Here is a 21,375-nt window from a genome sequence, read left to right on the forward strand (position 1 = left end):
TTCCAACAACCTTTCCCATACATACTTAGTCGCTATCCCCTATAGCCTCAACTCCTTTTGTTCTCCCACCTAGGGTGCCCTTTCCAAGGAAAATGATCCCTTCTCCATCAAAGTGCATTCAACATACAACTTCCACTAAGCTCTCTCAAGCTCAAAGGCCATAGAAAAGAAAAGTGAAAGATTCTCAAAAGCCTGTTGAGCCTAGTATAAAGACACGCTACAATGAAGACCATGAGAATTTATTGTTCATAGCCATGAAACTTAATATCATCAGACTAGTAGGAGAAATGCAACCAAAAGAATTTGCAGTGCATGTCATTGGCATCAACTGAAAATAGGAGCGACCATAAGACAAAGTGGAACTAATGGAGGAAACTTAAAGAGTGGTGTCATCTGATTACTTGAAACATACTCGATGCTTAGATAAAGTTATAACTGAATTGGATGTGGTTAAACCCATAGTCAAGCATTTGCAAAAAGAAGAAAGGGCTAGAGAGGCAAAGATCTCTTGACTTTAGTCTACTATGTTGCAAGAGAAAGTGGAGAAAGAAAAGCTCTAGAGGGCCCCAAACAACTTGGAAGCCCAGTTGCAGGTAGAGAGACCTACAAAGAATAAGTTAATCATAGAGTTCCATGATAAGGAATAAGAGTTTCTATAGATTCGGGCGAGTTTCCTAGATTTGACTCTGATCCAAGCCCAACTAGAGACTGCCATTAAAGAAAAGGATCAATATTATTAGGTGCTCAATAGTACATAGGTTCTCCTTGTAGAGGAGAGAAGGGTAAAATAGAAAACATTGCAGGAGCTACAAGACAAGTAGGTCCAATTTGATAAGGAGCTTTAGGATGCAAGGGTAACCTGGGAGAGTGAATGTAGGAATCTCAGACAGATGCAAGAAAAAGTGCAGGATAGAACCACAAAGATCATAATTTTGCAACATCAAGAATCTGCTGCAACCCAAAAGATGAAAGAGTTGTATAATAAGATAGAGTCAAGAGAAGTAGAGATCAACCTCCTCTCTATGAGATTTTGCCAGGATCAAGAGCTCAATGAAATGTACAAAATAGAGACACAATATAGGACAAGAATAAACTGTATTCTCATCAATAGAAAATGATCAATAATCAATTACATAGTTACATACAATGAAGATGAGCCTGCTTATATAGGCAAGGCTAGGGATATGTGAGCACACAAACATGACATGTGGCTCAATAAGAAACAAGGGTAGGTAGGAAATAGGTGTGGGTAGGTAGGAGAAATAATATAATAGTCCACATGAGGTGGATCACCCACTGAATGTGGAGTGTAACAACAAAATCAACACCATAAAAGGTGGAATTTCTCCTACACACATTATCCCAATGTGGCAGAAACACCCAAGTGTCTCATACCCAAACTATTATGAAATGCATTTCCTAAGTAAACTTAAGTAAAGTGTAATAATCTCCATGATGAATAATTATTTACACCAACACCCCCCCTTAAGTGCAACTTAGGGGAATGCACTTAAGTCTACAATGCAACTAAGCAATGCAAGATGGGTCACGGCTACTAGGCCATGTTACGTACCCATTTACAAATGCAAATGCATGCAAACCAATGCAATGAAATCTCTCACAAACTGGGGAAAGAGAGAAAAACCCAATGGGAAAAAACCCTCCCCCAAAAGAGAGATGAAAAACATACAAGAGAACTCTCATAGAAGTATGTGAAGGACAAAACCCCATGTGAGGAAAATGTCCCCCCCATATGAGAGAAGAAGAGAAGCTAGGAAGCCCCCCCTCAATGTGGAATCTACACCAATGATAGAAGCTCGATGTATGAAGAAACTGCTCCATGAATGTTGAACAACATTCCTCCCCTTAGGAAGAAACAAAACCAAAGGTGTATCCATGAAGTCTCCCTGATCATGAAGGGAAGATGTATGAAGAAATCTCATGATGAGAGGAATCTCTGAAAACTGCTCAAGTGTCCCCATGGCGATGCTAAAAGATACCCCCTCCAAAGGTGGTAAACTGTGCCACACTACTGAAAAAGGCACTCCAAGATCTAGTGGAGATGGATGTAGAACATGTCCCAAAGACTCACATGTCTCCTCAAAAGATAAAGAGACCTCCTCCAACTGTTGTACATAAGTATCCACAATCATGTCAACCTCGAAAGAATGATCATGTAGAGAATGAACAAGAGGGTCAGAGTGTGCCCTCGCAACAATTGAAGAAGGATCACCTTCATCAAAGAGAAGATGAATGTCATCAATGATGTCTCCCAAATCTGCAATGTAGGATTCAATAAATAAACCTGCAATGTCTATCAAGTAATCATCCCATGAATCTGAAGCTGGAAGACAATGAATATCCTGCTGCACTGAATCACATGAAGGCAAAACTATTGCACTATCTGCATCATCAGGTGTAATAGGTGATGTGATATCAATATAAGGAGATGAAATACAAGACTCAAGAATGGGGTCACATGTGAGAATCCCCATGTTCAAGTGCCCAAAGTTCTCCTCAAAGTCTAAACCATCACAAGAAGTGTGATCATAATGTGTAGAATCATCAAATGTGAAATCATCATCATCAACAAAATCTGAAAAGGAGTATAACCAAGATGCATGATCAACCACCCCAGACACAATGATAGCTCTAGTCTCCAAGTCTCTAATGAAAACTGAGTCAAGTGTGAACTCCACAACTCTCTTAGTTGCGCCATGTGTGATTTGATAGATAGAAAGGAGATTGTTTGTCAAGTGGGGTACACACAAGACATCATTGAAGGAGTTATCCCCAATGTCAATAGATCCTTTCCCAATCACATCCATGTATGTATGATTGCCCATAAAAATTTGTGGCATGGTGCAAGGCTCAAATGTAGAGAACATAGACTGTGAAGATGCCATATGATGAGAAGCCCTTGAATCTAGAAGCCATCTCTTTGAATCATGACTGATAGTAGCACATAGAGCTTTTCCTTTTCTTGTTCCGAAAGAGTGAGTCTTTCCACTTGTAGAAGCCATGAATGCTTGCCCTTTTCCTTTTGAATGTGAGGAAGTGGAAGTTGATGAATCATCCTTCTTGTAGACTTCAGGCAAATCAATGTTATGCTTTTTGATGATATGTGTGAGCTCATCAATCTTCTTAGAATGGCAACGATGCTCCTCATGACCAATCTTTTTACAATAAGCACAAGTAGGTCTCTCCCTCTTTGGTGAATTATCTCTCTTGGAAGAGGATGAATCTCCTTGTTGTGGAGAAGATGATGCTTTGTCCTTAGGCTTTGATTGCCATTTCTTCTTGTTTGACTTGTCCTTTCCTTGATTTCCTTTGTTCCCTTGATTTGCCACTAATGTTTGAGACCTAGAAGCCTTAAGAATGCCCATGCTTATCAACTTAGTTTGTTCCATCATCAACATTTCATTGAAAGCATCAAATGTAGGCATTTTGTAGCTTGAACCCATTGTCATCCTATGGGTTTGGAAACTAGAAACAAATGCTGCATATTCTTGTGGAAGCTTGCCTATCAAGTTGAATATCAATTGAGTATCCTTCTTATCAATGCCAAAATCTTTGAATTGTGCCCTCAACTCATTTGCCTTAGTGACATAATCTTGTATAGTATCAAAGTTCTTAGGATCTAACATGGTGAGATCACTATCAATTTGATATCCCCTAATCTCATCAACTTGACCATACAAGTCTTGAAACTTTTGCCAAGCATCCTTGATTAGAGTACATTTCTCAATATGAAAAATGAGATCCTTTCATACATACTTTCTTAAGGTACCAATTGCCATGATATTTTTAGTGAGCCAATCCAAGTGACCAAGTGGATCAGCCTTAGGATCAGCTAGAGCAACAATAGTTCCATCAATGTAATGAGTGAGTCCTTTTTCCATAAGTTTACTCCATGTGTCAATTTTCCAAGTAGCATAATTATGAGGAGTTAAGAGAGGAAACTTAGAAGAACCAATAGCAGCAAAAGAAAGAACACAAGTGCACAAAAGCACAAGAGACACCCCCCCAAATTCAATCAATCAAAGTACCCCCCCCCAAAGTGATGATTTTGGCACTTTATACTTAGTGCGATTACAATGAGCCACTTGCAAAACAGGGCAAAGTGGACTTATGATGAAAATTTTACAACTTCTCAAATGAGATACAAGAGAATTCAATCAATAGTGAAATGAATCTAACTGATATTCAAGCAAATATACAAGTACCAAGAGAGCCAAAAATGGCCAAAATCTGAAAGTACAATTTCTACTTACAATGGCATCAATCTGATAGCATCATGTGAAAGTAGACAAAAAAATACGCACTTTCAAAAAAAACGACACCTGAAAAGGAGGTCGTATGACCCCAAACGAAGCCTCTGAAGTTGCAAAAACTGGGATTACTCAAGTACAGTCACCAAAAACTGCATTTTTTGAAAAATCAGTGCATCAAAATCAAAAAATTTCTTCACCACTATGGAGAGCACGAAATTCTAACCCATTTCAAAAAAAATTGCACCCAAAAAAGAGTAAAAATGAGTAAGTTATGGCCATTTAAAGTTGAACTGCAAAATCAAAAAGCTCAATGAGAGGGGCTTGCAAATTTTTGAAAAATGATGACATGGCGCTGACGTCAGAAATTCACTGTGTTGAATTTGACGGCCGTATGATCGTTGCAAAAACTTCACCTATCTGTTGACTGGGCATCTGTACTGTATGGACAGCTGACGTGGCAGATGACTATGCAGGTCGTACCGTATGGATTTGCTGACTAGGCACTATGTAATGGCGTATGGAAAGCTAACTGTGTGAGCCATGTGGCATCTGCGTGGCAGCCATACAGATCTGATGTGGATGGTTTGTACCCACAGGCCAGTGGCCGCTTGCCACGTGGCGGGCGCGGGTCCTCCTGTCTGGTTGACCGCCGGTGAAGGAAGCGGCTGGAGCCGAGGGAAGCCAACGGCGGCGGGGGAGCTAAGGCGCTCGGGCGGCGGTGGCGTGTGGCAACGGCCGCTAGAGAGGAGGAGCAGGCGTTAGAGAGACGGAGGACGGGGGCCGATGTTGGGAGGAGCCGGTGCAACGGCGGGCGAGCGTAGGTGAGTTCTGCGGCAGTGGCGGCAACAAAGCTGTAGCGCGCGGGAGGTTGCGGGTAGAGCAAGGCGTCCGGTGGTGGTCTAGACAACTGGCGGGCGGCGTGTGGAACGAGGCACGGGCGATGGCGGTTTGGTAGGTACGCGGGCTGACAGCGCTGCAGACCTGCAAACGCGGTACGGGCATCACGAGGGGGTTTGCGGACCCCCCAAAAATTGTTTTTTTTTTTTTTTTTGATATTTTTTTTTTATTTTTCATTTTTTTTTTTTTTTTTTTTTCGAAAAAAAATTTCAGAACATAAATTTTTTTTTTTTTTTTTGAAAAATTATAATAAAAAAATTCCGAAATCTGTACAATACTAGCAAAATTGGCGAAAAAAAATTTTCTCACCAAAATAGGCCGACTTTATAACCAAAATTCATGGAAACGGCCTTTTGGATGCAATGGCGGGGTCGGATCTGGTCTAGGACGCCTCCAAAAGATGCTGCTCCTCAGATCTACCTCTTGACGTCGCAATAATGCCTCTTCAAGACGAATCAATGAAGCCCCAATGGCTCTGATACCATGTGATATTTTGCCAAGATCAAGAGCTCAATGAAATGTACAAAATAGAGACACAATATAGGACAAGAATAAACTGTATTCTCATCAATAGAAAATGATCAATAATCAATTACATAGTTACATACAATGAAGATGAGCCTGCTTATATAGGCAAGGCTAGGGATATGTGAGCACACAAACATGACATGTGGCTCAATAAGAAACAAGGGTAGGTAGGAAATAGGTGTGGGTAGGTAGGAGAAATAATATAATAGTCCACATGAGGTGGATCACCCACTGAATGTGGAGTGTAACAACAAAATCAACACCATAAAAGGTGGAATTTCTCCTACACACACTATCCCAATGTGGCAAAAACACCCAAGTGTCTCATACCCAAACTATTATGAAATGCATTTCCTAAGTAAACTTAAGTAAAGTGTAATAATATCCATGATGAATAATTATTTACACCAACACTCTCAAAGCCCTCTGCACTCCCTTCTGCTCCCCTTGTAGATTTTACCCCTATAATATGGGATATTTACATCTCTTATTAGGAGAAGGTGAAGAAGTTCTTTCCAATTTTGAAATCGACCCTTAAGTTCTTAGCAGATGCCCAATCCCTATGCAAAGAAGAAAATAGCACTACTAATTGAGTCATACAATCCATTGCACCTAAAGTTCCTGATTCTCATAAGCTAGTGAATTGGTTGTATATTGCCTCTAATAAAAAACTGGCTTAGCTGCAAGAATTGGAGATCATAAATAAATGGTTGGGAAAGATAATGAATTCTTAAATTGCAATAGAGTGATAGTACATGCCATATCTAGTTGGACAATGCTAAAATCCTTAGTCGCACATATAAGGAAATGTTTTGAACGTTTCATAAGTCTTGGCCTACCCTTGCCTTTTCTTCTTGATGATTTAGTCATGAAAGCCAAGCAACTCATGGACCTGATAGAACAACAGCAATGAGATCAATCATATCTCCAAAAACCATCTTGATACAAACAAGGTTGAAGAATTGATCCACCCCTATCTCGACTCTACACTCTCTTTGAGTTAACACATAATGAGCTAAGCAATTTTCCTTTCAACGAAATCATCGAGTTGGATCAGAATTATCAAAGTTTGAAATCCCAAGTTCTGCCTTCAAAGGATGATTAGATTCTGTTGCAGCAGACCCTCAACCAACTCTCCAAAGAAGATGCATAAGCCTGGATTGCAAGATCAGAAATTTTGGGGATCGACATCCCACAGGTAGGATTATCCTAGAATTCGCTAAGAATTATGGATTTATTATCCACACTACTTCATAAAAAGGCTCCCCCTTTCCCTTTTTGCCTAAGTCCACGGTTTTTCCTTTGCTCGCATAATGTTTTGATTGTTGCTTGCTCATGCCTACCACATGTTGGTGTAGTGCGTATTTTCAATGGTCTTTTCTTCCTCAATGTCACAAAGCCATGTTTGAGTTCCATGTGGTGTTTTCATTTCCTCTCCACAAAGGTCTTGCTCACAGTTTTAAAGAGACATATATGTCATGATGTGTGACAGTCTCATGGGAGATTATGAGGTTGCAATTTTTTGAAAGTTGAGATTCCTTGTCTTACCACCACATGTCTTTCCAAAGCATTTGATGGAATCTCCATGCATTCGGATAACAAAAAGCTAGGTGCTTCTCATAAGATTCAAGTGGTGTAATGAGTAGTCACGAAATTTTTTGGGGGTGATGTTCCAAATGTATCCAATAGTTTGTTGCAGAGGAATTCTTGGGATTCCCCTTTTTGATCCGATTAATAAAAAGATGGATGCAGTTATGTCGCGGATAAAAAGAAGTCACCACCTTCATAGTTATTGATTTTCACATAATGATGAATTGGTGCCAAATAGTGGTTTATGAAGATTCTTCCTTGTTTTCCTGGTTGTGGGCCATTAGGTTGGCTGTATTTAATTTGAAATGTTTGTATGAAGAAGGGCTTTAGATATTTTATTCTAAAAAAATAGGTAGGAGTTCTAGACAAGATTTCTAGCCTCAAAATGATTATTGTCTTGTTGAATTTAAGTAATCAAATTGTGATTCAGGACTTTAGGACTATGTTGTTCACAACACATTAATAGTTTTTGTTGCATTTTCATATTCGGTCTTAACTCTAGTAATGTATGAATAAACTCTGCTAAATTGAATCATGTTATACATTCTTTCATTCTGGTAGATGTTTTATGAATTCTTTGCTTCATGTTTTTGAGGATTTCTCAAAGCATCTCGAGAGATGTTTTTGAAGCATGGAGATTGTTGAATGGGCCTTAGAATTGTACATATTGGAAATTCTCTATGTTTTTTGTTCATCACCATATCAAGCTGGGCTCATCACCTTAGAGTAGATTTTTTTAATTTTCTTCTCTCCTTTTTCCTTCTTGATGAATGAAGAGCCGACTTCTCGAATCCCAGAGGTTACTCAATGAAAATGCATAGGTTCCCCAACATTGAGTTTCCCATAAGGTTGCTTTTCTAAGAAGCAATTTTAGAGATCAATAGTTATTAATATAGACAAATCATTTTCCCACCTAAGATAGTTTTAATGATCATTGGGTTGACCCACTTTTACATTACCCTTCTAAATTTTAATTTATTTTTTTGCTAATTGGGTACCTATATTTTATAACACAAGGCTACCTAACTATTGATTTTATAAAATTTGGTGCTATGTGCTAGTATCTTTAATGGTATTTATTATTTTTCGCCCTCTCTCATCATAGGTCATTAAATCACTATCAAAAAGTCAATCAATTAAAATCTACATTGTAAGGACCAACAAATCTACAAACACTTTTGGGCCCTTTACTATTATATCTGATCTTTTACATAAATTACAATGGTGAGGATGCAATTAACTATGAAAAAAAAATTCCTCATAACACAATGGTGACCAATCAACCTATTTCTAAATACATGCAACCATCACATATCAAAAGAGATTAATGTATAAAAAACTCAACAAAGATAACATTAGAATAGAACTGCCCATTATGTTTAGTTGATCCTAGACAAAGAGGAGGAATCTCTAATTATGAAATTGACCTAGATAAATTGATTCAATCACAAGCATAACAAAGATTTAATATACAATCTATGGAAATTGTCTAATAAAAGAATCATATTACCTATGGAAGATACTAGATTATACTATCTTCACCAACAATAGACATATTTTAGTCAATAAGTAGAAACATTTATTTTATATTTATTTTTTATACATTTTACTTAATTTCATAATGTACCAGCCCAAAATTATTATGATGAAATCTAAGATAACATGTAATTTTGCATATGCATTCTATTATATCGCTTTAAATCTCTTTTTAAAAACTTATATTAAAAAAAAAAGGATCTCTTCACAATAGTCATTAGATTTATAATCCATTGTATTATGGATAGTAACATATGTACATTTAAATGAGTTCTTGCATCCTTGAAAAGACAATTAGAATGTGCACATTTTTCATATTAAAGAAATTTATAGATAATCAATCTTTTAAATCCTATCTAAATCATGGTATGATATTTGTATGACATAAAATATTATCCTTCTCATGGTGGTAAATGGAGATCAATAGAAAATTAGAAACATTATCTATCACACAAAAATATAAACACATAGTTGTTAAGTTCTACGACATCTTCTATTTATTGATCATTTGATTACTAATCCACACAATTTGAGTACTACAACATTCACATCCTCTTAATCTTGAAACATTTGATCATATAGCCACATTGATCTATATAACACCTAATGCCAAACAATTGCATGATGCCTCAATTTATAGAGGTCTTTGATACATACAATATCATTCTAGAACTTCGGCCAACTTTGTTACATTACAAAACTCATTAGAAAATATTTAAAATATTATATCTATCAAGTTTCCACAGACCATAATGTTGAATATAATTAAATTTTGGATTCAACTGTGTAAGAATTCTTGCATCAATGTTTCAGGTCACACTCCTTGAACCTTCATCAGGTTGAAAGAGAATAGCTAAAGAAAAATATTTCCACTTCATCTTTATCTCTTCTTTATTCTTGAATAGTATATTTGTAATTAGTGATTGTAGGAGAAATTACATATCCCACTCAAGCTTAATTTTTAACATTTACAATAATTAAATTCCTTTAACTAAGTAGTCATCTATGAAGGACTCAAATCTTCAATTGTCATCTTCGTCGTTCCTTGGCAACTATGATCTCCTTTCTGGCAACCATTTTTCCATTTCTTAAGAAAAATAATTATTTCCTTTGGAAAGAATAGATGCATAATAAAATGATGTTCAATTGACATCTCTCTTTGTTACGAATTCTTTTCTCTTACCCTATCTTTGATACTGCTTTGATGATGGTTGATGGAGAACAACACAAACTCAAAAACAAAAAAAATCTCACAAAAATACAAACACATAATCCTTAAGTGCTGCAACATTTGCATCATCTTACACATAATCATTTGATCATACAAACATATTGATTAGTTAAACACCTAATGCCAAACCATTACATGATGCCTCATTTTCTAATGATCTTCGATACATACAAGATCATTCTAGAACATAGGCCCACTTTATCACATTACAAAATTCATTAAAAATTATTTAATATATTTCCACTTTATCCTTATATGTTCTTTATTCAAGAATAGTTTGTTTAATTAGGGTAAGAGGCCCAATTACCAGCCATGTTCCAATTACTCTTCTTTTGATTTGCCAATTAAAAGCCCACTAAAAACTTGTCTAGTGGGCCAATAGCCACACACTGCTAATCTAATGGGTAGGAAAAATATTTAGTATCTAGAGCAATCATGCAACTTTATTGGTACCAATAGTGAATGATTATTGAGAGATTTGTGCATAAATACTGGATCAATTGTAAAAAATTTATGATAGTCAAAGTGAAGATCACCTTTAAACAGCACACACTAAGCATTGACGGCTTAATTTTTTTTTTTGGTGTGGGCCATTCCCTTTGCCACCATCTGTTTCGTTAGCATTCAAATTGTAAAAGTTCTCCCACATAGTAAAAAGCAATGAAATTTTATAGTCAAAATGAAGATCACCTTTAAACAGCACACACTAAGCATTGACCCCTAATATTTTTGGTGTGGGCCATTCCCTTTGCCACCATCCGTTTCCGTTAGCATTCAAATTGTAAAAGTTCTCCGGCATAGTAAAAAGCAATGAAATTTTATTTCTGTTTTGGATGGATTCGATATTTTCAACTCTTCACCGTATGTACTTTTCATTGGCGGTGGAATGACTAGATTTTCAACAGATTAATATTTAAATTGGGAATTTGAATTTGATTACTGTGTCGGGCGATTTATTGCACATTTTTATCCAGAATGACCAGAGTAGGAATGTTTGGAACAGAGTTAAAACTAGAAACTATTATAATTGCATGGATATTTTGCATATATCAAGTGATAGTGTCCCCTAGGACTAATACTTGCAGAAAATTGAATGGATAACTGTCTTTCAAGCGAATTTGTCTATTGGATTGACTGGTAGAGGTGTATGATTGCATTCTCGTTTTAAATATGGATAGTGACACGTGGCATCTTCAATTTTGCCCCTCTTGTCCAAAGTCCATTATCGTTTTAGATATTGATAAGAGTTATCCAAAGTCGCTTGCGATTTCAGTCCCCAATTCAAATCAAACATGTGAATCTCGAGAAACTTAACCAATCGTTTACACCACTCTTTCTGTTCACACAATTTTATTCGGTACTATAAAGACAAATATTATCGGGCATGGTTTAGGTTTTATTAGGTCAGATGACAACCAAGTTCATGGTTATCATTCGCTTCAGAGGAAGACATTTAATTATACAGCATATGTACAGGCATTCATCAGCGTACGGAGAACATTCGTATTTACTGCAGCTAAACAAATGCCGTAATGGATATTCCTGACATATTTTCTGAATAGTTGTATACAGCTAAGGAGTCTAAACTATCTTTAATTTTCCTTTTTGGTGTCATGCGAACATGCCTCAAAGAGAAGTCTGTAGAATTCTGCAGTCTTTAAAAATTTTACAGTCACATACTTCTTTTGTTAACATTCATTTTTTTACTACATGCCTTGCTTGACTCGTACGTTTAACGTTTGCACAAGGATTGAGTCAAAAAGAGCAAACTCAATAGGCAAAATTCATTTTTATATTATACATGAGGTGGTTTAACATCGGGAAAAGCTAACTATGGAATCTTTTAAACCACCCATCTAGAGTGAAGAATTTCATCAGCAAAAGGACAACATCCTTCCAAATACTGGGCAGTTCTTTTCTGTTATACCCACTTTGTGACTTAGAAACCCCTTCTTTGGGCTTGAAAAATATCTTAAATTCCTCCTTATAAGGCCCTTTCAACTTCTTTGAGGAAGGTTATTCCCTCCTGCAGTAAACCAGTGATAGTGGCAATCATGTTTGGAGTGATTCTAAAAGCAACTACTCGAATGTTCACCTAATCCTTTTGCTAGGACTGAGTAAAATTCTTGGAGAGCTCTGGGTCAAAACCCTGCATGCCTTCAACATAACTAGCTAAGTTACCCTTAACCACTTTCTTCCATAACTTAGCATTACTTCTAAATTCATCACATGAATCAAGTTTAGTTTCTATAAAGTCGCCTCCCATTGCAATCATAGAGAGATTTGATAAAAAAAATAGGTAGGGAGAATTAAAACAAGCAGTTTGAACATGACGACACTTATGAGGGAAAGGGAAAGTGACATTGTTGTTTGAAAGAGACATCTACCACCTAAACAGAAAAGGACTAGCCAACAGGGAAACGATAATAATTAAAATGGTGATCCTTGGATTATACTTCATCATTAATCGTTATGTCCTTAGAGATAGAAACACAAACCAAATTTGGGATATCATTGATATCTGTCCATATTTTCAAATTATTGGAAAATGGTCTTAATGAAGCAAATCTATCCAGATTTTAGAAAATCCATACATAAAGCTTAATATATTGATCAATCAGAAGGAACATATCAAGAAGGTTTTTTATTGGTGATATTATAGATATGCACCTCACTTTTTTATTGGTGATATTATAGATATGCACCTCACTAGTATGATGAAGACTCTTAAAGACTCTCAGAAGCTAAGTGAGATAGTAAAAGTTTTAACAAGTTGTGAAGAGGTGGAGAATATTCTTTTGAAGATGGAGAGTCAGCATAATCTTTTAGTCTCTATAGGAGTTGACTGGAATATTGCTAGGGATCAACTAAAGTTCATCCATCTGAATAACATACTCCCCGCTCATCAAAGTAGTTGTTTTTATAGTATGAAAATTTTGATTTTGTATATATGAGGACATGTTGGTGACATAGTTTTGGTACTAACTTTGAGGAGGTGTTGTAGATAGGGGGAGTTGCATATAGGTTATTGAATTTTAATGTAAGAAGGCACCTTTTTTTTTGATGTCAAAGGGGGAGTGATTTTTTCGTGTTGGCACAAGTGTTTCCATCAATGACAAAAAGAGAGATTGTTGCAATTATGAGTTCTTGTTGTCATTTTATCTCAAACTTGTTGATCCAAATGTACAATTTGGTAACCTTTTTTGGTCTAGATGTCGTTTGGTATAGTATAGTAATAATGGGTTAGCTTTGTGATCATAGGGATTTGTAGAATCTAATTTGTGGATGTTTCAAAAGGTTTACATAGATGTATCATGAAATTTATGGAGATTTGGTTTTAATTTTTGGCATATGTAGATGGTATTCAGTTAAGGGTGATTGTTTCAGTGCTAGTGTATAGGAATGCATTGCATTCATATATTCTACTAATATTTTGGTGAAGTGACTCTATTATTTTGTGTTGTGGATATTTATTGATGGTATCTTGAGCATTGACAAGTACTCTTGGTGATCTACATTGTTGTTGAAGCAAGTTGTGTCAGTGCAGATTAACAATGCTATCTTTTACACCTAACAAGGCTTATATAGAAGTCTATGTAATAGTAAACCTAATAAAAGAAAAACTATATATTTAAAATATACATGTGAAAAAATTATGAAATAGTGCACTATTTAAACATATGTACATTGGTTTTAGGTTGGAACATTCAATTTTAAGTGGTAGCTAAATAAGGATAGTTCATGTGGTCAAGGTTATAAGGGTTGAATGATTAGAACCTCACAAATAATTAAACTATAAATTCAATTACGCCATTGTATGAGACAATATTGTGACGAAGTGGTCCCTCAAAAGATGTCAACATATATTTTTGTGGTGGGGTTGATTTTATGAGAAGGCTTTGGAAATCTATTTTTATGAAGGAGAATATGATTAATAAAGTGAGATTGATCTTTTCTATATCCACATAAGACAACATAAAATTGATGGTTTTTTGTATGTTTTATTATAGGAGCCCTCCCCCTACTTATTAATAAAAAACATAATATCCTAAAACAAATAAAAATTTCTATATAGCAAGTACCATCTTAAAAAATGTAACAATATAAATGAAACGGTGAGTTCAATTAAGACATTGTATGAGACAATATTATGATGAAGTGGTCCTTCAAAAGATGCCAACATATATTTTTGTAGTGGGGTTGATTTTATGAGAAGACTTTTGAAACTATTTTGATGAAGGAGAAGGAGATTTTTAAAGTGAGATAGATAATTTCTTATCCACTTAAGGCCAACATAAAATTGATGGTTTTTTGTATGTTTGTTCTACTTTCCAAACTTGTGGCTTTGATGGTGTTTTATTATGATTCGTAAGTATTGGGAGTCCTCCCCTTATATTAATCAAAAACATAATATACTAGAAAAAATAAACAAATCTATAAGCCAACCACCATTTTAAAAAATATAACATTATCTATTTCTATAAAATTTAGAAAATCAAATTAATCATCAAAAGATCTACAAAAATCTCAACTAGATCATTTGAAAAAAAATCAGATATACCCTCCATAAAATACAAACTAAATCTTAAAAATTTAAACTCAACACTTATAACATAATTAATATTAACACTTTATTTATTCAAAATAATAACACATCAAATATTACATTTTTTACCTTACATTTAATATGCACATCTACTACTATATAACAACCAAATTTATGATTATAAGATTTTTCATCCTTTCAATGCAATTAACATTATATGAACATTGTAAAAATGGTACAATTAAATTTCTTGAAATGACTAATAAATTATCTAATTTTATTTCTATGAATAAATAATAACCTCCCACCGATGTAATTTGTCATGCAGAAAAAACACTTTTCAGTCTCTTTTAGCGAATTGCCTGAAATTTGGGTACGTTACTACAGTAGACATAGAAAGATTAGCTTTTATGGTTTCACGAAAATACAGATCATAGAGTCCATAGCCTACCTCAACTTCTATTTTCCATCTTTGATAAGATTTCGCTTAACAGAGTTGTAACACATTTGAAATTATTTCGTATGAGAAAATGACTGATAAACTACTATTAAACAGATCAAGAGACAGCCAGATCAATTATTTGATTTGGTTTGGACAGCTTTCGGATACATTGAACTCAAATTTTCAAAAGAGCAAAAAATAGATTACACCAGGTGTGCTCAGAACATTAAATGTTATATGAGAGTGACATAAATAATTGATTGATGCATATAATCACTTTCCAGACCTCTAAAAAGCGCTACAAGATTGATGGTGGGCCGTGACTACTTTTATCTTCTGTGTCGTTTTGTTAATTATCTATTTGTCTATTGGACTTCACATTAAACACGTGAACTGTGTCTTACAGAGAACTCTGGAAGGCTATTAATAGAGTATCAGAGATTAGGGAAAACACACGATCTGCATTGTGTATCAGAGCCAAAACAATAGAGTTGCACGAGGGTGTGATTGAGGAAACGCAAGTAAAATGGATTCAATTAGGGTATTTGGTAGCAAAAATTTGATATTGGAGAGTAATGTTCAAGTAGGTAGCCATAGATGTATTTCCGCCAATTTAGGTATGTCAGTCTTAGGGATTGACAAAACAAACCAGACTGGTTTTTCTTCCCTCCCTTCGTTGCGCAGTAATTCTTCTTTTATCGCATTGGGGAGAGGGGTTTCGAGATCTAGGAAAGTCGCTAGAAATCTTACTTCCAAGACAAGAATTGGGGAACCTGAAACTACCACAAAAGATAAGGAATATGAAATTGAGGGCGAAGTAGTACTGCAGAAGGTGGCTTTTCTCGAATTTACGGACTACTCTGCAACACTGGCTGACGAAGTTTCTGAATTGACGGGGAATAAAGTATCTCTTGAGCTTGTGAGCAGCGACCAAATTGATCCAGGTATTCTGTATATCGAAGAACTGCTTTTAAAATAAATGATAAAAATTTCTGTAGAATTGGTTTTTGCAACTTAGTTTGCTCCTCTGCATCTAATACTAATTTCACGTTTACCTTTTATATGTTTTGCTAATGAATCAACATAGATATTCACAACTTGTATCAGTTCTAAAATTTAGGATATGTGTTCTTTTCAAGGCATGAACACCCAATGTTTAAGTTATATATATTGATGTGTGATTTTTTATATGTAGAAACGGGATTAGGAAAAACTGCTGGGCAGCCTTCTTATTTAGAGTGGAATCTGTTTGATGGACTCATTTCAGATGTGACACGCTACCCAATCAACTTTAAATGGAACTCTGCGCTTGGTTTTCCGGGTGGATTTGTCATAAAAAGTATGCACAGTCGAGAGTTCTTTCTGATATCACTCGCCATATCCATCCCAGATCAGGGAACAGTTCGTTTTCAATGTGATTCATGGATATATCCCGCTCGGCTCATCCCTAATGACCGTGTTTTCTTCTCCAATAAGGTGTGCCATAGATTTCATATCATAAGCAAATCATGTTTACTATTTAACCTGGGTAATTCATGGGCATAGGACTGACTGAATGTGTTTTATCAGACCTTTCTTCCAGATGAAACGCCAGTGGGTCTGAGGAAATTCAGGGAGTTAGAATTGATATCCCTCCGAGGAAACGGAACCGGAGAGAGGAAGGTGTATGATCTCATATATGATTATGATGTCTACAATGATATTCAGGGGTCAGAGACAGACCCAGATGTGCGAAGGGAAGTGCTGGGTGGATCGCAGGACTTCCCATATCCCAGAAGATGTAGAACTGGTCGCCCACGGGTTAAAAACGGTATAAATGTTCAGTACTTTATTGGTACAATTTGCTTATAAATCTGTTTAGAATGGAATTTTAATAGAATTTTTCATTCAATAATCTTTGGCAGCCCCGCAATTCGAAACCCGAGCAAGCTCGAACTTTCTTCCGCCGGACGAAAGGTTTCCTTACAGAGACTTTGCTGACTTTGGGACTCACATACTCACGGCAGTTGCTAACGCCATTATTCCCACTCTCGAGGATATCCGCGAGCTCGCCTTCGAATCCTTCGGCCAAGTCAGTGAGCTTTACAAACGGGGATTGAGAAGCGCCTATAATTCTCAGCGGCAACTCCGTGAGTTTAAAAAGCTCGGCCAAATTATCAAGGAAGAAGTCATCGCCCTCGAGGAAGATCTTCCGCTCATAAATTTCAATCGCCCACAAGTTGTCGAAGGTAAGATTTTGTTGAAATTTTTATTATTATATAATCAAACCGTATAGAAATGAAATTTGACTAATGTTTTGAGCTACAGTTGATGAGTTTGCATGGAGATGCGACGAGGAATTTGCGCGCCAGACACTTGCAGGCGTGAATCCATTGGTGATTCAGTGCCTACAGGTTATCCAAGTTCTCAAACTACAAAATCGTTCCCTTTTACCGTTCTTACTTATCTGAAATAGCATCGTTTGCTGTTTTCTCGACAGAGTTTTCCTCCTTCCAGTAGCTTAGATGAAAAGTTATACGGCCCACAGAAGAGCGCCATCACAGCCCAACACATAGAAGGAAACCTTGAAGGCCTTTCTGTAGACCAGGTAATTACCCTCCTTAAAATCTTGATCTTCGTTTATCTGTGTTATAAAAATATAATGAAACTTAATGTAAAAATTACAGGCCACTGCATTGAAAAGGTTATTTATTTTGGACTACTATGATGCTTATATGCCCTACATGGAGCGCATCAATAAGCTTTCCAAAGATGTGAAAGCATATGCAACCCGCACAGTTTTTTTCCTCACCAAGGAAGGAACATTAAAACCAGTGGCCATAGAGCTGTGCTTGCCACCAATTGATGAGAAAGCAGCTGTAAGAAAGGTTTTTACACCAGGCGAACATGGGACAGAAGAAGGAGCACTGTGGCAACTGGCCAAAGCCCATGTTAGAGTCAACGATACAGGTTACCATCAGCTCGTCAGTCACTGGTAAGTTTTTACCCATGCGCTTTCATTAAACTTTTCAGCGGTCATCTGTACCCTAGTAGAATCTCTGGAACTTAGGCTCAGTTCTTCAGCCACTATTCATGTATGTTGCTTTCTTTCATTCTGATGATAGATCATAGAATGTTGATAAAAAACATAGACAATTATACCTACATTAGCTCATAATATCATTTGTTTCAGGAACTTAGGCAAACTTTTGTTTTGTTATTGACTGCAGGTTGACAACTCATTGTATCACAGAGCCTTTCATTATAGCTACCCACAGACAACTAAGCAAAATGCACCCAGTCTTCAAATTATTGATACCCCATCTCCTCGATACCATGGACATCAATGCAGCAGCCCGTCAGAGCTTGATAAATGCAGGAGGTATTATTGAATCTGGCTTTGCCCCTGGCAGATATTCTACGGAAATCTCATCTAAAGCCTACAAACAGTGGAAGTTCAATGAGCAAGGATTGGAAGCTGACCTACTTAAGAGGTAAGTGATACGCCAATTTCATTCTTCACTGCAAGTTTTGGCTTTGTCTAATTTAATTTAGTGGCTTAAGTAAAATGAATGTTTAATTTACCATGTACCTTGCAGGGGAATGGCAATCAGAGATTCAAACGCACCAAATGGTTTGAAGCTTGTGATTGAGGACTACCCATATGCTGTAGACGGCATTGAAATATGGTTTGCCATAAAGCAATGGGTTTCAGATTACTTATCTCTTTACTACAAGGATGATGCTACAGTAAAAAAGGATAAAGAATTTCAGGCTTGGTGGGATGAAATTGTAAATGTGGGGCATGCAGATCTAAAGGACGATCCCAGTAGATGGTACAAGATGAATTCATTAAATGAAGCAGTCCAAATACTGACAACTATGATCTGGACTGCATCTGCTCACCATGCTGCCGTAAACTTTGGGCAGTACTCCTATGCAGGATACATGCCCAATATGCCGACCATGAGCAGGCTCTTGGTTCCAGAAAAGGGAACACCTGAATATGATGAACTCCTTAAGGATCCGGATGCATATTTCCTTAAGACTGTGTCTGCTCCAAAGCAGGCTACCATTATCATGGCTGTTTTGGAAATTTTGTCAAAGCATGCAAGTCATGAGGTATATGTGGGCCAGTTGCAGGGATCCACTATGGATAGGCTGGATGATCCACGAGCAGAAGAAGCATTCGCGAGATTTACAGCAAGCCTGACAAAGATTGAGAAGAATATAATCGAGAGGAATAATAAATGTCAAATTTATAAGAACAGGGCTGGACCTGCAAATGTTCCCTATACCTTACTCTACCCTAACACTACTGATTTGTCGAGACTAGGAGGTCTTACAGGCCGGGGAGTGCCCAATAGCATCTCCATCTGATAGAATAAAAACATTTAATATATTATAACCCATCCTTTGATCCATTACTATTCTCCTTAAAGTTGCAAGTAACATTGAGGTGAATAGCGATAGTGTGGGTGTTATATTGTTTTCTGCTATAAAAAAGCATGGATCCTTCAGAGTGAGCATTTTGTTATTTTCGTTTTGAGTTAACTGGTGTGCTTTGCAATGCCTTGAAAGTGAAATTATGTGAAATTCAAATTTATCTAGTTTCACAAAATAGTAATTAATAATTACAAGAGTAAAAAAAAACTGAAAATATGTAGTTGACTGTAAGATCAATCAGCTGAAATGATTTTGAGAAATAATTTATGTATAAAAGAGTAGTTTATACACATTCAATATTAGTGATTTTAAAAAACTAAAAGTTTATGTATTTATAAGAATTAGTGTTATTATGATGATTATTATTGTTTTTAGTTGGCTTAGGTTTGTTTTTCTATAAATTATATAAAATGTGGAATTAACATATAATGTTAGATTTATTTTATCTTGGTTATATATATATATATGAAATTATGCATTGATAATGACTAATTTTTCTTAACGGATTGAGTTTGTTTTTTTTGTTTTTTTTTACAAGTCACAGTCGAAGCGGTAAATTTTAGCTTTTCCCTAAAGCTAAGAACCAGTCAAGTAGACTCAAACCCAAACCTCCCATGTAGGAGGCTTTCAACTAACTACTTCATTGTGGGGTCATCCCAAATTGAGTTTGTTTTCTTAATTCTTATAGTTTTTTTATTTTTCAATAAAAGACCAAAGGCCTAAACTTATATTATATTAAATATGTGGAAAATTACAAATTTAGCTAAAAAAAATCATTTGTCAAATAAATTTCCCATGCAATATGATGATTATTTGACATATCCATTTTCCTTGCCAACTAAAATTTTCCTCACAAGATGAGGATTATTTGACATATTCGTACCCCCTTGCATCTCCTTCAACATAAAATATTTGTTTTTCCTTCTTTAATTGTATTGCAAAATTTACTAACCAGTTTGCAACATGATTGGCTTCCCTATAGCAATGACTCACTTGGAAGCATGAAAACTGAGGGATTAATTTCCAAACTTCTAAAAGAACATACAAGAGTTGCCAATTAACTACTTTCTTGGAGATGAGAGAAAAAGTAATAATTTGAGAGTGTTCCTAAATTTGAATGTTATGAATTTGATGTTGCAAAGCTAATATAACACCAAACAAAAGAGCATTTGCCTCTACTATGTTATTTGTGCCAATAAGAAGCCTATTTGAAAAATCCACTATGATTATACCTTACCATCTCTAATCACACACCTGACACTTGATTTCCCCCGGTTTCCTCTGTATGCACCATCAAAATTAAGCTTAATGGAGTCTTCCACTAGAGGCTCCCACTCAACATTAGAACGAACTAATCTCTTAGAAACATTACAAAAAAGACTCCCTTTAAAAGGAAATGTGATATGGGGCTAAAAAGATAATATTTGAGAATCTGTAGAAGAAAAAATAGAAGAGAGAGATTTGGTCCTAGAAGTATACACAATTACATTTTCAAAAATAGAGGGGAATTAAATTATTTGTATTACTTCTTCTTGAACCATATTGTTTCTTTAATTTAATTGTTTTATGTAAATAATATTTTGACATTTGATATATTCTAATGTTAGGTTTGGTACATAATCCTATATCTAGACCGAACTAGTTTCTATTTGATCCTAATTCTCAATATTTTCTAGATATGTATTTAGCACCTTGAAATAAGAACTTTTCTGCTATTGACTTTTTCTATGGTTATGATATTGTTGCATGTCAGTCTTTAGAAGCATTAAATATGATCCCTAAAATTGAAAGCTTCAAATTCAAATTGCAATATTCTTAACTCATTATTTTTTATGCAACTTGGCAAGATGATATAATATTGTTGAAATTAACCTATAGAGAAAACTTTTGAAACTACACTCTATTC

At 35.8% G+C, this 21,375-nt stretch overlaps 1 protein-coding gene across 2 annotated transcripts; it reads left to right on the top strand.

Annotated features, from left to right (window-relative positions):
- The first annotated feature begins 15,456 nt into the window (after nucleotides 1–15,456).
- On the top strand, nucleotides 15,457–19,549 carry LOC131050768 (linoleate 9S-lipoxygenase). 2 transcript variants are annotated; one of them, XM_057985024.2, is made up of 9 exons: nucleotides 15,457–15,988; nucleotides 16,240–16,520; nucleotides 16,614–16,854; nucleotides 16,949–17,272; nucleotides 17,352–17,437; nucleotides 17,524–17,631; nucleotides 17,711–18,018; nucleotides 18,254–18,517; nucleotides 18,623–19,549. In XM_057985024.2, exons 1-9 carry the CDS (start codon nucleotides 15,571–15,573, stop codon nucleotides 19,401–19,403), a joined length of 2,811 nt encoding a protein of 936 aa, XP_057841007.2. In that variant the 5' UTR covers nucleotides 15,457–15,570; the 3' UTR covers nucleotides 19,404–19,549. The 2 variants fall into 2 exon arrangements, with proteins under 2 accessions (XP_057841007.2, XP_057841008.2); XM_057985025.2 differs by having other exon boundaries at nucleotides 15,458–15,988; nucleotides 16,312–16,520.
- Nucleotides 19,550–21,375: the final 1,826 nt, after the last annotated feature.

This window comes from Cryptomeria japonica, chromosome 1 (genome assembly GCF_030272615.1).
Source record: "Cryptomeria japonica chromosome 1, Sugi_1.0, whole genome shotgun sequence".
NCBI classification, from domain to species: Eukaryota; Viridiplantae; Streptophyta; class Pinopsida; order Cupressales; family Cupressaceae; genus Cryptomeria; species Cryptomeria japonica.